Source organism: Lucilia sericata, unplaced genomic scaffold, assembly GCF_015586225.1.
Source record: "Lucilia sericata isolate MDLA Ls3-8-SP2 unplaced genomic scaffold, ASM1558622v1 Contig000379F_arrow, whole genome shotgun sequence".
NCBI classification, from domain to species: domain Eukaryota; kingdom Metazoa; phylum Arthropoda; class Insecta; order Diptera; family Calliphoridae; genus Lucilia; species Lucilia sericata.
Window position 1 is genome coordinate 98406 of NW_023994398.1, and position 13012 is coordinate 111417.

The following is a 13012-nucleotide window of genomic DNA, read 5'->3' on the forward strand; positions in this document are numbered from 1 at the left end:
ACGTCACTATTCCTGGGCGTTCGAATAGCTGATGCTCGTATAAGTATCACTTATGTATATAGTGGAATTTTCATCACAGTCGTCATAACAAAGTTTCGTTAAAATCTAAATTAAATACTAAAACGCTTGAATGCATTAATATATCGTCCAAAAACTTACACTTCGTAAACCTTAACCTCTTGTAAAACACGTTTACGGGAACGTTTACGGTACCTTAATTGTAACTAATTTCAAATAAATATATCAGACCACCATATTCCCGTAAAATTTAGCCAATCGTTGGTGTCTATTGAAACATTAAATAATCACGCGATTATATTTGTATTCAAATTTTAAAAATTTTCCTAAAAATTTTACCTAAAAAAATTCACCTAAATTAAAATTAATTTGAACTAAATTCTTAAAATGTATATTTCACTAAAATTGTAATTTATATAATCCAATTAAATATTGCACAAATCCCTGAATTTAGTTTGAAAATGAATATTTTCATATCAATTGTGCTAAATATTTAATAGTACTATATTTCAACTACTTAAACTTACAATTGAAATTATCAAAGTTCTAAACCTTAACATATACATATAGCAACGAATATAACAATGAACTAAATTCTAAACATCTAAATTATAACAAGTTAGTTTATTTCCGTAAAAAAATTAACCTATACATGTAAACTTTTATATACCATATATTGAATTTACAAAAACAATTAGAATACTGTGTGCATTGCGATCGTTTGAAAAATTCCCAATAATTCGCACTATTTAATAAGCAAACAAGCAAATAATTTACAAAAAACCCTATATCTAGCAAAACATCACATACTGGAGTAAGTTCGAGAGGCCTCATCGTGCTGCTGCAGAATGTAAGTGGTGAGTGAACAGTTTATTTTTTCTTTTGTTATATTTTTGTAAAAGCTTGATATTGTTTTGATCAATTGTTTTATGTTTATTTACATATTAGTTTGAATAAAAACATAAAGAATAATTAGCGAATATTATAAAAAGTAACAATGTACAGTGAATGTTAAAATTGTAACAAGAAATATAGATATGTATATCTATCTTTTTATTGCTACTAGCATACCCTGAATGCTTCGCTACCCTAACTTTAATTAAATACATACACAATTTTGTTTTCTTTTATAGAAAATTAAACTTGATTAAACATTTTTTAACGTTTCAGTTTTATACGTTCAATATCACGTAATTAAATTCGCATTCAGTAAGAAGCTTGTATTTTTAGTTTCATTCATTTAGCTTCCACATTATAGAAAATTTCGAAAGTACTATTTCAAAAAAAGTACTATAAAATAAATAAAAATAAAAAAACAAAAATTTTATGTTTCTGTGTTCAATATTATATTCAATTCAAAAAATATAATTTTAATGAATGAAAAAGTACCAAAAGTCCCTTTCAGTAGATTCTCATTCACTAAGGTCCCTACATTTTAAAAGTACCATCGGAAAAACGAAAAATTACAAAAATCTCTCTATAAATTATATTTATAGAGATAATAATAATAAATTCTCATTTAATAAGGACCGTGTGTTCCGGTTAACCATTATAAAGAATCTAAAAGGTACCATTTGAAGAATAGAAAAGTACCAAATAGTTCCCACTTACAGAATATTATTCAGTCAAGACCATGTATGTTAAAATTAATGTTCCTAGGTTGAATATTTTAGAAAATTAAAAAAGTACCATTTATGATATAAAAAGTACTAAAGAGTTCTCTCTTAAAGAATCTTATTCAATGAGGACCGTGTATGTTTAATAATCATGTGTTTTGAATTCATATTAAAGAAAATACAAAGAGTATAATTTGAAGAAAGAAAGAGTACCAAAAGTGGAATAAAATTTACCTAGGTGGAAAGCACTACTACAGTATTCTTTATACAAATTTTCCCCTTTTCGCTTAGAAATATACTTTTTCGAGAATTAAGTTTACAAAATGTTCCGTATTTAAATCTATATATCACAGATAAAACTCAAACGATTCAAATCTGCATTCATTTGTTCCAGAAAAATAGTGCTTTCAAAAAGTACCAAACAATTTACTCGAATTTGGTCCTATATAGGACTTAGTACTCGAATTCCAAAATAATATACCAACAGCTTATTTTGTGTGGGTAAATAAACTACTTTTTCAAATTCTATAAAAATTGGCTCAATAAGTTTGAATAAAATTAAATTTCCCGTTTTTCCCCTTTTTGGTACTTTTTCCCCAAAAAATAGCAAAAATTTTATTACAATAAATATTAAAGAGTTAGTCCATAATTTAATAGCAATAATTCAATAAACCGAAAAAGTTTTCATAATGTTCTAAAAAAAGTACCATAAATACAGTTTTCTCCCTTTTACGCACAAAAAGGACTGAATTTTAAAAAAGTACGAAACATGTGTCTCATAATTTTGGGAGATGTAACCAAAATATTTATGAAAATTTTATTATGTTAATTAGTTCAAAAATTATAAAGGGCCAAAAATTGTGTAAGATAATTAAGAAAACCTGTTTTACTCGTTTTTTTCTCCTTTTTACCCGTAAATGTACAAATTTCCAAAAATCCCTCCTTAGTGGATCTACATAACCAAAAACACATCTACTGTCAAAATTTCATGATTCTAGGTTCAGCCGTTCGGGCTGTGCGATGATGAATCAGTCAGTCAGTAACGCTACTCTTTTATATATATATATTATTCAATGCATTTTAATTACATACATACTTAAATTTAAAATCGTGGGGGAAAATAATAATTGATCGCTCTGCTAGTGGCTCCCATTAGTCCTTTCTTAGTATTTCCCAACAAACAGTTTACTTTGTATAAGAAAATACACATAAAATTAATCATCTTGTTTGCTTTTGATACTTTGTTCTTTTAATAATTAAATACACGTAAACCCTTGTATATTACATTCCGTATAACGATTTATATATACAAAATACACATTTATGTCGAATTTTATCCCGATGACTTTGATTGTCAATGTACGTTTAAGTAATTTTCGGAAATGATCCTTATATGGAAGTTGTGGCCAATTGAGGAAAATTTTCGTATAATGATTTATATGCAAAAAAAATCAAGTCGAATATTACTCTAATAAATTTATTAATTAATAAAATATGTGCGTTTAAGTGGTTTTCGAAAGTGGGCCTTATATGGGAGCTATGAACAATTACGGGCCTCTCCAGAAAAATTTCGTAGATTCATATGTATGTACACAAAACATATTTGTGTCGAATTTTATAAAGATAGCTTTATTTGACAATGAAATATGTGAGTTTAAATTATTTTCGGAAGAGGGCCTTATATGGGAGCTACGACTAATAATGGACCGATCCGAAAAGAAATTTGGTGGGATGATTTGTATGTACACAAAACATACTCAGCTTTATTTATCAATTAAATATGTGGGTATAGGTGATTTTTGGAAGTGGATCTTATATGGGAGCTATGACCAGTTGCGAACCGACTTAGATCTACGTTGGTAGTATGATTTCTATTCATATTATATTTGTATGTACAAAATTTGATACCGATATATTTGAGGGAGTTATTAACGATAAACAAATTTCCGGGAATATACACATTTGTAGGGGAAATATTGGATCAATTGTTATGGCACAAAAAAAATAATGTGTGACAAAATTCATCGAAATATCTTACCTAGTTTCTGAGAAAACTACTTAAGAATTGGGAAAAAACGTTATTTTTTCGAGGTAGTCTGAAATTTTTACTTATAACTTTTTACGTCGTGAACCTATTTTATTGATTTTTAATACCAAACTTTACTGGATAATAAAATAAAGAATGTTTTGGGTGAATTTCGTGACTTTCTATTGCTTCGTTTTAACGTGAGCGTGTTTTACACAGACATACAGAAAGACGGGCGGACGGACATAGCTAAATCGAATTTCATAAGGATCAAGAATATATATACTTTGTTGAGTCTCAGATGAATATTTCTTGGTGTTACACACGGAATGACAAAGTTATATATACCCTCTATCACCATTGATGGTGGTAAAGGGTATAAAAATGTTATATTAAGTATACAAAATAATAAATTAATTGGAGGGTATTGAAGATTCGTTATAGCCCAAGTTAGCACTCCAACAAAATTTTCTCAATATGTATTTGTTTTATTGATTAATTTGAATGTCGAATTTCTATTTAAAAATGGTAAGTTACATACCCTGCCAGCAATTTTGTAGTCGACTACGAGAAAAATTCACTTCTAGTTTACTTTTACAAACTGACTATAAGCTAACTACAATGTAATGCAGAGCTGTCCCGAAATTTTGTATTTGGCAACGTAAAGAACCGACTTTGAAATACTAACTACAAGCTAACTATAATGTAATGCAGAATTGCCTCAAAATTATCTGGAGAGAATTAATTGTATTTCAACATGTTTTCTCTTGTTTCTCTATTATTATGATTTTATTTGTTAACTTTAGTAGACTGACTATAAACGAACAACAATGTAATGCAGAAATGTTCCAAAATTTTGGTATTTATTAACGTAAACAACCGACTTTTAAAGACTAGCTACAAGCTAACTATCATATAATGCGGGAGTATCCCAAAATTATCTGGAGAGCATTTTGTTTCGACATGTTTTCTCATGTTTCTTTATTATTTGGAATTTTGTTTTACATTTTTGTAATTTTCTTGTATACGTTATGAAATTAGAGTCAGTAAATCGGAAAAATTAATTATAAAAGGTTAAATATTTCAAAGCTCGGTCCCTAAATTCTAAATTTTGCTTAATAATTTGATTAATACTGTAAATATAATACATTAACAGTTAACATTACACATAACATTTTAAAATTTATTTTAGATTTGGATCAATGGGAATCATGGAAATAATGAATAAATCATTCATAATTTTATGGATACCGGTGTTATTATTAGTTCCCCTGCAGAAAACTGATGTCTATTAATTTTAACGAACTAATATCATAACTTGTATTAAAGCGAAATGTAATTTTGATAACTAGTAGTTAAATTTTAAATATATTTAATTAAAATGTAATTAATTAATACAGTAGGGAATACAAAAGAAAGTTATTACTTGACTTTTCTGCAACTAACTTTAAGTTAGTTAATAAAGTATCTTTAAGCTAATTTTTTAGTAACTAACTTTAAGCTAGTTGAAAAGTCATGCAGAGTCGGACAATTGACTACTGTGTAGGACATCGCCATGTTAAAATAGTCAGTTGGCTCCATTAAAAAATCGGCTTTTAATGAATTTAAAGTTAGTTGAGTTGCTGGCAGGGATACTAACATACCATCACAATGCATAGACGTTAATTTATCAATAAAGCTTTTATAATTACTACGTAGTATTGAATTGGGGTGCATGCACCTAATGAAAATTTGTTTCATGGGGACACAACAAGCACATATTATTTGTTTTCCTTTTATTTTTTTATATTTCGTTAGTATCCTGTGAACACTTCTGGTCATCACGTGGCTATTTGAAAAACAGTTATTAATTTACTCTACGAAAATATTGTGTTTCTATAAATTCTATATACTGTTCTACATAGAACATACATACATATATAAATATATACACAAGGGTTTGTGTATAAACGCGTGTGTGTGTTTCAATTGTTGAACTCGTAAAATACGTTTGCGCTATAATAGTGTTAATTTTTTAGCAAAAATTAAAAATGGCGGAAAATGTGCGAGTTGTTATTAGATGCCGGCCTATGAATAAAAAAGAACATGATTCCAATTGTAGAGTGAGTTTCCTAATGGACATGTATGTGAAGGGGTTCTAAAAAAAGAAATAAATGTTACACTCTGTAACAATTTGGAAAAAAAAGCTTTCACACATTGAAAAGTTGATATGCATTTGAAACTAGATTCCATTTATAGCAATTCTGCGTACTCCAATTTTCATAACCAGCTCTTATGTCCTTATAAAAGGACTTCAAAGTTTAAAGGACAATTTCAAACGAATATTTTAAATATTTATATGTGTTGTATGATGCTAATATTGGTATGAAACGAAAGCTGGGAATCTATACATTCTATCTATATTATTTGTTTGACTCACTTGGACAAAAAAAGAAATATTATTTGTTTGACTCACTTGGACAAAAAAAAAGAAATTAAATTTAACAAGTGAGAGTGTTATATTCATAGATTAAAATTACTAATATATTATTAACCAAAATGCACATTATCTCATACTCATACGTATGCAATATTAAAATTTAAACTTATTTTATCCAAATAATATATTTAATTGCTTCCATTTAAAATATTTGTAGTATTTTTGCGAAAAATATTTACCCATACAACATATTGCAGCTTACAGACAAATATACAGTTTTTTCATAAGCAATATATTTTGCTGCAACTTGCTAACATATTTAAAATACCCACATATATTTTGTATTGCTTGCCTATAATATCAAAATATTTTCCTACACAAATTATTCGTAGTAAAATATATTCAAGACATGTTTACCTACAATGTACGAACTTGAAATGTGCGCAAGCAGAGCATATATGTGACGACGAAAATACTAAATAAAACGATAGTCGCGACTATGAAATTGTAATATTTTGACTACAAAATTTAAATATTATTTAATATAGGAAATCATTTATGGTCTAAAATTTTACATTTTATGTTGGAATTGAAAGATTATAAAATGTGAGGAATGTATGCAAAAATAACCAAATATTAATTAGAGAATTATTGAAAATGTCTGTAGCTATGTTTGTATAAATGTTTAATGTGCATATATTAAATTAATGTTTAATTTTTATGTGGAGTATTAAAATGTATTTATTTGTATTGAATAATAGAAACACGGTTAATACCTCTAAACAAAGCTAATATTGCACCTCATAATTTATATAATATACATAATTCTTGTTACTTTAAGTCAAACAGAGTTACAACAGATTTTTATACATATTTTATACATATTATTGTTACAGAATCATAATGTACATAGATTTAGTATTTCAAAAAGACTTAAAACAGAAAAATTAATGTTATTAAAAATTCCCCAGGCCAGGTCACTTGATTTGGAAATGGAGGAAAAATTTAACTTATTTTGGAAAATATTCTAATAAATCTATTTTTTTACATAAAATAAATCTATATTTACGCGAATATAAGTTTTTGTGCTTAAAAGATATCGTGAATCTGTTCTTAGCTATGATCAAAAAAATTTTCACAGTACTCGGAATTGTATCCAATGTTGTGTGCTTTACTTTGTGTTACTTATAATTTGATTTACTTATATATAAATTCTGGATATGAAGTTTAAATTTTTAATAAAATTTTTTTGCATTACATCTTAATATACTTGTGATTACATTGTATATGAGAACAGAAAATTAAAATATAAAGAAAATCAAGTGTGCTGTAATTTATACTTTGGAATTGCCTTATACTTATGAATGAATTTGTAAATACATGTATTTGGGTAGCATTTTTTAAAAATATACATATTTAGATACTTCTTAATACACATGTATTTATACTAGAAAGTTGTTGTAGATACTTTTTGATACACTTGCGTTCCAGCTAGTAAGGTGCTGTAGAAACAATTTTACTTACTAGGTATATCGGTAAGAATGTAGGAATAGCTACTTTTCCACACACAAGTATACCAGCAAAAACTCGGTAATGCGTTGTACTTCCATAACCACTTACTTTTCAATGACTACTATTTACCGCCTGTATTACTTAGAAGTACTCTAGTAATGACTTTCTTATAATCTGATATAGAAGTACTTTATTTTCGGCTTTGTCATTTTGTTTGCACATTTTATTTAATTGTTTTTTAAGAATTGTGTTTTACAAAAAATAAAACAAAATTAGTTTTGTTTGTGAAACCCATTATTTGACGCGCAATAGAAAAGCTAAGCAGTGGTGCAGTGTGTAGAACATTTGACTAACAAACCGAAGTCCCTGGTTCGTATTCTAGCTGGCTCTCTTTATTATTAAACAAGTAAGAGTGCTATATTAGGCTGTGCCGAATCTTATATACCCTTCGCCATAGTGTATTGAAAACTTCATTTTCCCGACTATATCTTTATTATAGCAATAGCAAAACATAATGAACAACAACAACGCTAAACGAAATAAACACACAAAGAAAACAAGTAAGAAATTATAATCGGGCGTGGCCGACCATATGATACCCTACACCAGTTATGAATATTAAATGTGATTTATTTTTCATAATAAAGCATTTATCTTCAATATTCCCTTGTTCCGATACATTTAAGCAATTTATGGATGAAAAACTAATTTTCTGAAAGAGGCTTTATATGGGGGCTAGGGGCAAATATGGACCAAGCCCGATAAAATTTTGTGAATATATTTATATTGACATAATATTTTATTGTGCTGAATTTCATCGCGATATTTGTGTTTATAAGCTAATTTGGGACATTCAAGTAATTTTCTGAAGGGGACTTTGTATGGGAGCTAGGGTCAAATGTGGCCCGATCTTTATGAAATTTGGCAGGGTCATCAAGACTTCTATAAAACTTAGTTGTGCCGTATTTTATCGATATATCTGTATATTTAACATAATTATGAGCTCAGAAGCCCTTTTCGGGGGGTTCTGTTGTATGGGGGCTAGGTGAAATAATGGACCGATTTTAACCAATAGGCTTCGTCCTTAGGTCAAATAAAACGTGCGTGCCAAATTTCATCCAATTATCTTGAAAATTGCGACCTGTACCTTGCGCACAAGGTTTACATGGACAGCCAGCCAGCCAGCCTGCCAGACGGACGGACGGACGGACATAGCTTAATCGACTCAGAAAACGATTCTAAGCCGATTGGTATACTTTAAGGTGGGTCTAGGACGAATATTTTTGTATGTTACAAACATCAGCACAAATCCAATATACCCTCCCCACTAAAGTGGTGTAGGGTATAAATACACAAGGCAGTAAAACCAACAGATATCCAAACATACGAAACGATATACAGAAAAAAACAAAATACACAACACAATGAAACCAACAGACATCCAAACATACGAAATTCAATACACCAAGAAAACAAAAACAATATACACAAGGCAATGAAAAACATAGCCATCCAAACATACGAAGCGAAATACTCAAAAAAACAAAAACAAAATACAAAGGCAATGAATAAGCAGTGTTGTTGTTGTTTATTTTTTATGAAATTTTCAGAGGTTGTCTCGGATTTTTGCTTATATCTCCGTTGTTTATGAACGGATTTTGCTGATTTTAAATAGGAAACTTCTCGAAACTATGTCTGATAGAATTATTGAAGATTTGGATCCCGAAGATATCTGGGGTAAGACAAACGGACAGACATACAGACAGACGGACATGGCTTAATCGACTCCGCTATCTATAAGGATTCAGAATATATATACTTTATGGGGTCTGAAAATTATATTTTGGAAATTACAAACGGAATGACAAACTTATATATACCTTTCTCACGCCCCCCCCCCCCGGGCATGTTTCCTTGGTGTTCACACCGCATCTTGGTGTATTGCAATCCTTGGGTAGATAGGTGCTACCAATACCTGTAGTCTTCCGGGACTAAAAATTGGTGTTGACAATTTACTGCCTGGCCTAGTCCTTGCATAAATTGGAAAGAGGTCTAACCAGAGCACCAAATAATCTGGTACTACGGGTGGCCAGTTGCCCACAGGACTTGTCCTGGCTGGTCAGTTGGTTGAGGTTCCTTCGGGATCCACGTAGTGGCTGTGGTTGAAACCTAAATCGCAGGAAGGGGGTGCTTGGTTAAAAGACTGATACACGGTGAAATATAAATTTTCAAGATACATTTCTGTTATCGTCCCTAGATGCAAGGAGCGGTACAAATTACAGAGTATGACTGTGGAATAATAAAATGTTGGAATTGAGCTGATAATGCGAAGAATTGGTAAACGATGATGAACGATGTTTCTGATGTCTACTTTGATTCTATAAAGAGAATGGAGTGATTGATGGATTTGACGGATGTGTGATAATGGGGAACCGATGTAAGATGAATGATGAATGAGAGTTAGACTACGGTCTATCTAGCCAATGGAGTGCGAAGTCGTCACTGCCCTTTCTTTAATTTTGAAGCGATTTTCCAACATGGTTGAGTCTATGCTCAACCTATCACAGTGGGTGTCTGTGACCACTGAAATAAAGTCTTGTCAATTAATATAATCTGTGTTTTTCGGACTACCAATTACGTCCCCTAGGTGCTGTTGCCGAATCAACAGAGCCTTAGTAGTGTGGTTGGGCGGCATTATGTCGGGGTAGATTGAGCTTGCTCATGACACCTGTCTTTCCCCAACGTGACTACTTTGGCAAGAGATTAGATAGCTCGAGTACTTGAGCAAGTGCATGGACATATCCATGTACAAAAATTGCGACCTGCGTGTAACAAACACAAAGGGGCAGTGGTGAGTTGTTTACTTGATACTCACCCAGTGGTTGAAAAAGTACCACCGTGAGATAGGGCTACACGCCAGGTACTCACGTAAAGCACTTCGACTTCATACCCTTCTCACGAAGCTGAAGGGTATAAAAATACACAAGGCAGTAAAACCAACAGACATCCAAACATACGAAACGAAATACAGAAAAAAACAAAATACACAACGCAATGAAACCAATAGACATCCAAACATACGAAATTCAATACACCAAGAAAACAAAAACAATATACACAAGGCAATGAAACACACAGCCATCCAAACATACGAAATTGAATGTACCAAGAAACAAAAACAATATACACAAGGCAATGAAACACACAGCCATCCAAACATACGAAACGAAGTACTCAAAAACACAAAAACTAAATACAAAGGCACTGAATAAGCAGTGTTGTTGTTGTTTATTTTTTATGAAATTTTCAGATGTTGTCTCGGTTTTTTGCTTATATCTCCGTTGTTTATGGACGTATTTTGCTGATTTTAAATAGGAAACTTCTCGAAAGCATGTCTGATAGAATTATTGAAGATTTGGATCCCGAAGATATCTGGGGTCTTCAGAAAACTGATTTCAACAGACAGACTGACAGACAGACAGACAGACGGACATGGCTTAATAGACTCCGCTATCTTTAAGGATTCAGAATATATATACTTTATGGGTTCGGAAAATTATATTTTGGAAATTACAAACGGAATGACAAACTTATATATACCCTTCTCACGAAGGTGAAGGGTATAAAAACAAAACAACTTACTCAACAACTGTTTTGTAAGAGAAATTGCAAGTACTTCTTTAACTCCCTATTTGTAAGCGTGCGTAGAAGTACTTGCTATATAAAAGAGTAGCGTTACTGACTGACTGATTCATCATCGCACAGCCAGAACGGCTGAACCTAGAATCATGAAATTTTGACAGTAGATGTGTTTTTGGTTATGTAGATCCACTAAGGAGGGATTTTTGGAAATTTGTACATTTACGGGTAAAAAGGGGAAAAAAACGAGTAAAACAGGTTTTCTTAATTATCTTACACAATATTAGCGATACAAAAAACATTTTAAATGCACCTGTATCTACTCTTAAAATGAGCAGATGGGTGTCTGGTACTTTTTTGAAATTCGTACTTTTAAGGGGTAAAAATGTGTAACGAAGGTGATTTTGGTACCATTTTTGGCCCCTTATAACTTTTGAACTAATTAACATAATAAAATTTTCATAAATATTTTGGATACATCTCCCAAAATTATTAGACACCTGTTTCGTACTTTTTTAAAATTCAGTCCTTTTTGTGCGTAAAAGGGAGAAAACTGTATTTATGGTACTTTTTTTTAGCACATTATGAAAACTTTTTGGGTTTATTGAATTATTGATATTAAATTATGGACTAACTCTGTAATATTTATTGTAATAAAATTTTTGCTATTTTTTGGGGAAAAAGTACCAAAAAGGGGAAAAACGGGAAATTTAATTTTATTCAAACTCATTGAGCCAATTTTTATAAAATTTGAAAAAGTAGTTTATTTACCCACACAAAATAAGCTGTTGGTATATTATTTTGGAATTCGAGTACTAAGTCCTATATAGGACCAAATTCGAGTAAATTGTTTGGTACTTTTTGAAAGCACTTGACAGTGGAAAAGGAAAAGAGCCGCCATCTTACTCCAAAGTTGCCAAAAGGAGACACCGGGACGATCTCTGTTATACAGTTTACGATACCGGTAATCCGACAGGCAAAATTCCAATAGACCAACAGAGTAAGGTAGAAGATCTGGTGAACAATAAGATAGTGGACCACGCAATCGCTTCAAAGGGCCAGCAGCCAATAGAGAGCGTGAGCTGCGAGTTCAGAATGGGCGTGATGTTGATGAGGTTGGCATCTCACCAATGTGTGAGCACCCTAAAGAACTTGGTGGAAAGTATCCCTCGTCACTGGGACGGCGCTAAGTTGGGACTGGCAAAGAAGAGCGAGCTTCCGGTGCTCTTAAAGTCCACTGTCTACATAAAAGGATGGGGCAGTAAACCGTCCAATGAACGTATACTATAAAATCTTGGTGGTCAAAATGTCGTCTTTTACAGGAAAGAAGAACCTGAGGGAACTTTATTTGTAATAGGTATCGACCAGAAATCTATGGCTAGTCTTGCCAAGAATAAAGGTAGGGCTTACTTCGCCTCTAAAGCTGTCATATTAAAAATTGGGAAGGTGCCGATTGGAAGGGCTGTTACAACAAGCCTCGAAAAGGACACTAAAATACCTAAGACCATCAGTGTCATCATCAGTAGCAACTACTGATAACGTTAAGGTGTCAAATCCTAAAAGCGAGGAAGATACCACTAACTCGCCAAAAGAAGGTGCAGCTGCCCTTTCGAAAATTGGGGAGGTGCCGATTGAAAGGGATGTCAAAACCGGCCCCGATAAGGACACCAAAACACCTAAGACGGTACTCAAAGCATCATTAGCAAGTACTGGTAATTTTGAGGAGTCAAATCCTAAAAGCGAGGAGGAAATCCCTCTCTCGCCAGAAGACAGAACAGCAGT

At 31.6% G+C, this 13012-nt stretch overlaps 1 protein-coding gene across 1 annotated transcript in view; it reads left to right on the top strand.

The window, feature by feature from the left end:
• The first annotated feature begins 5474 nt into the window (after nt 1-5474).
• LOC119604294 (kinesin-II 85 kDa subunit-like) overlaps nt 5475-13012 on the top strand; it is a 111933-nt gene continuing 104395 nt past the window's right edge. The window contains exon 1 of the mRNA XM_037956829.1: nt 5475-5762. Coding sequence (XP_037812757.1) covers nt 5691-5762 — 72 coding nt within the window. The 5' untranslated portion in view covers nt 5475-5690. The remainder of the gene's footprint in view (nt 5763-13012) is intronic.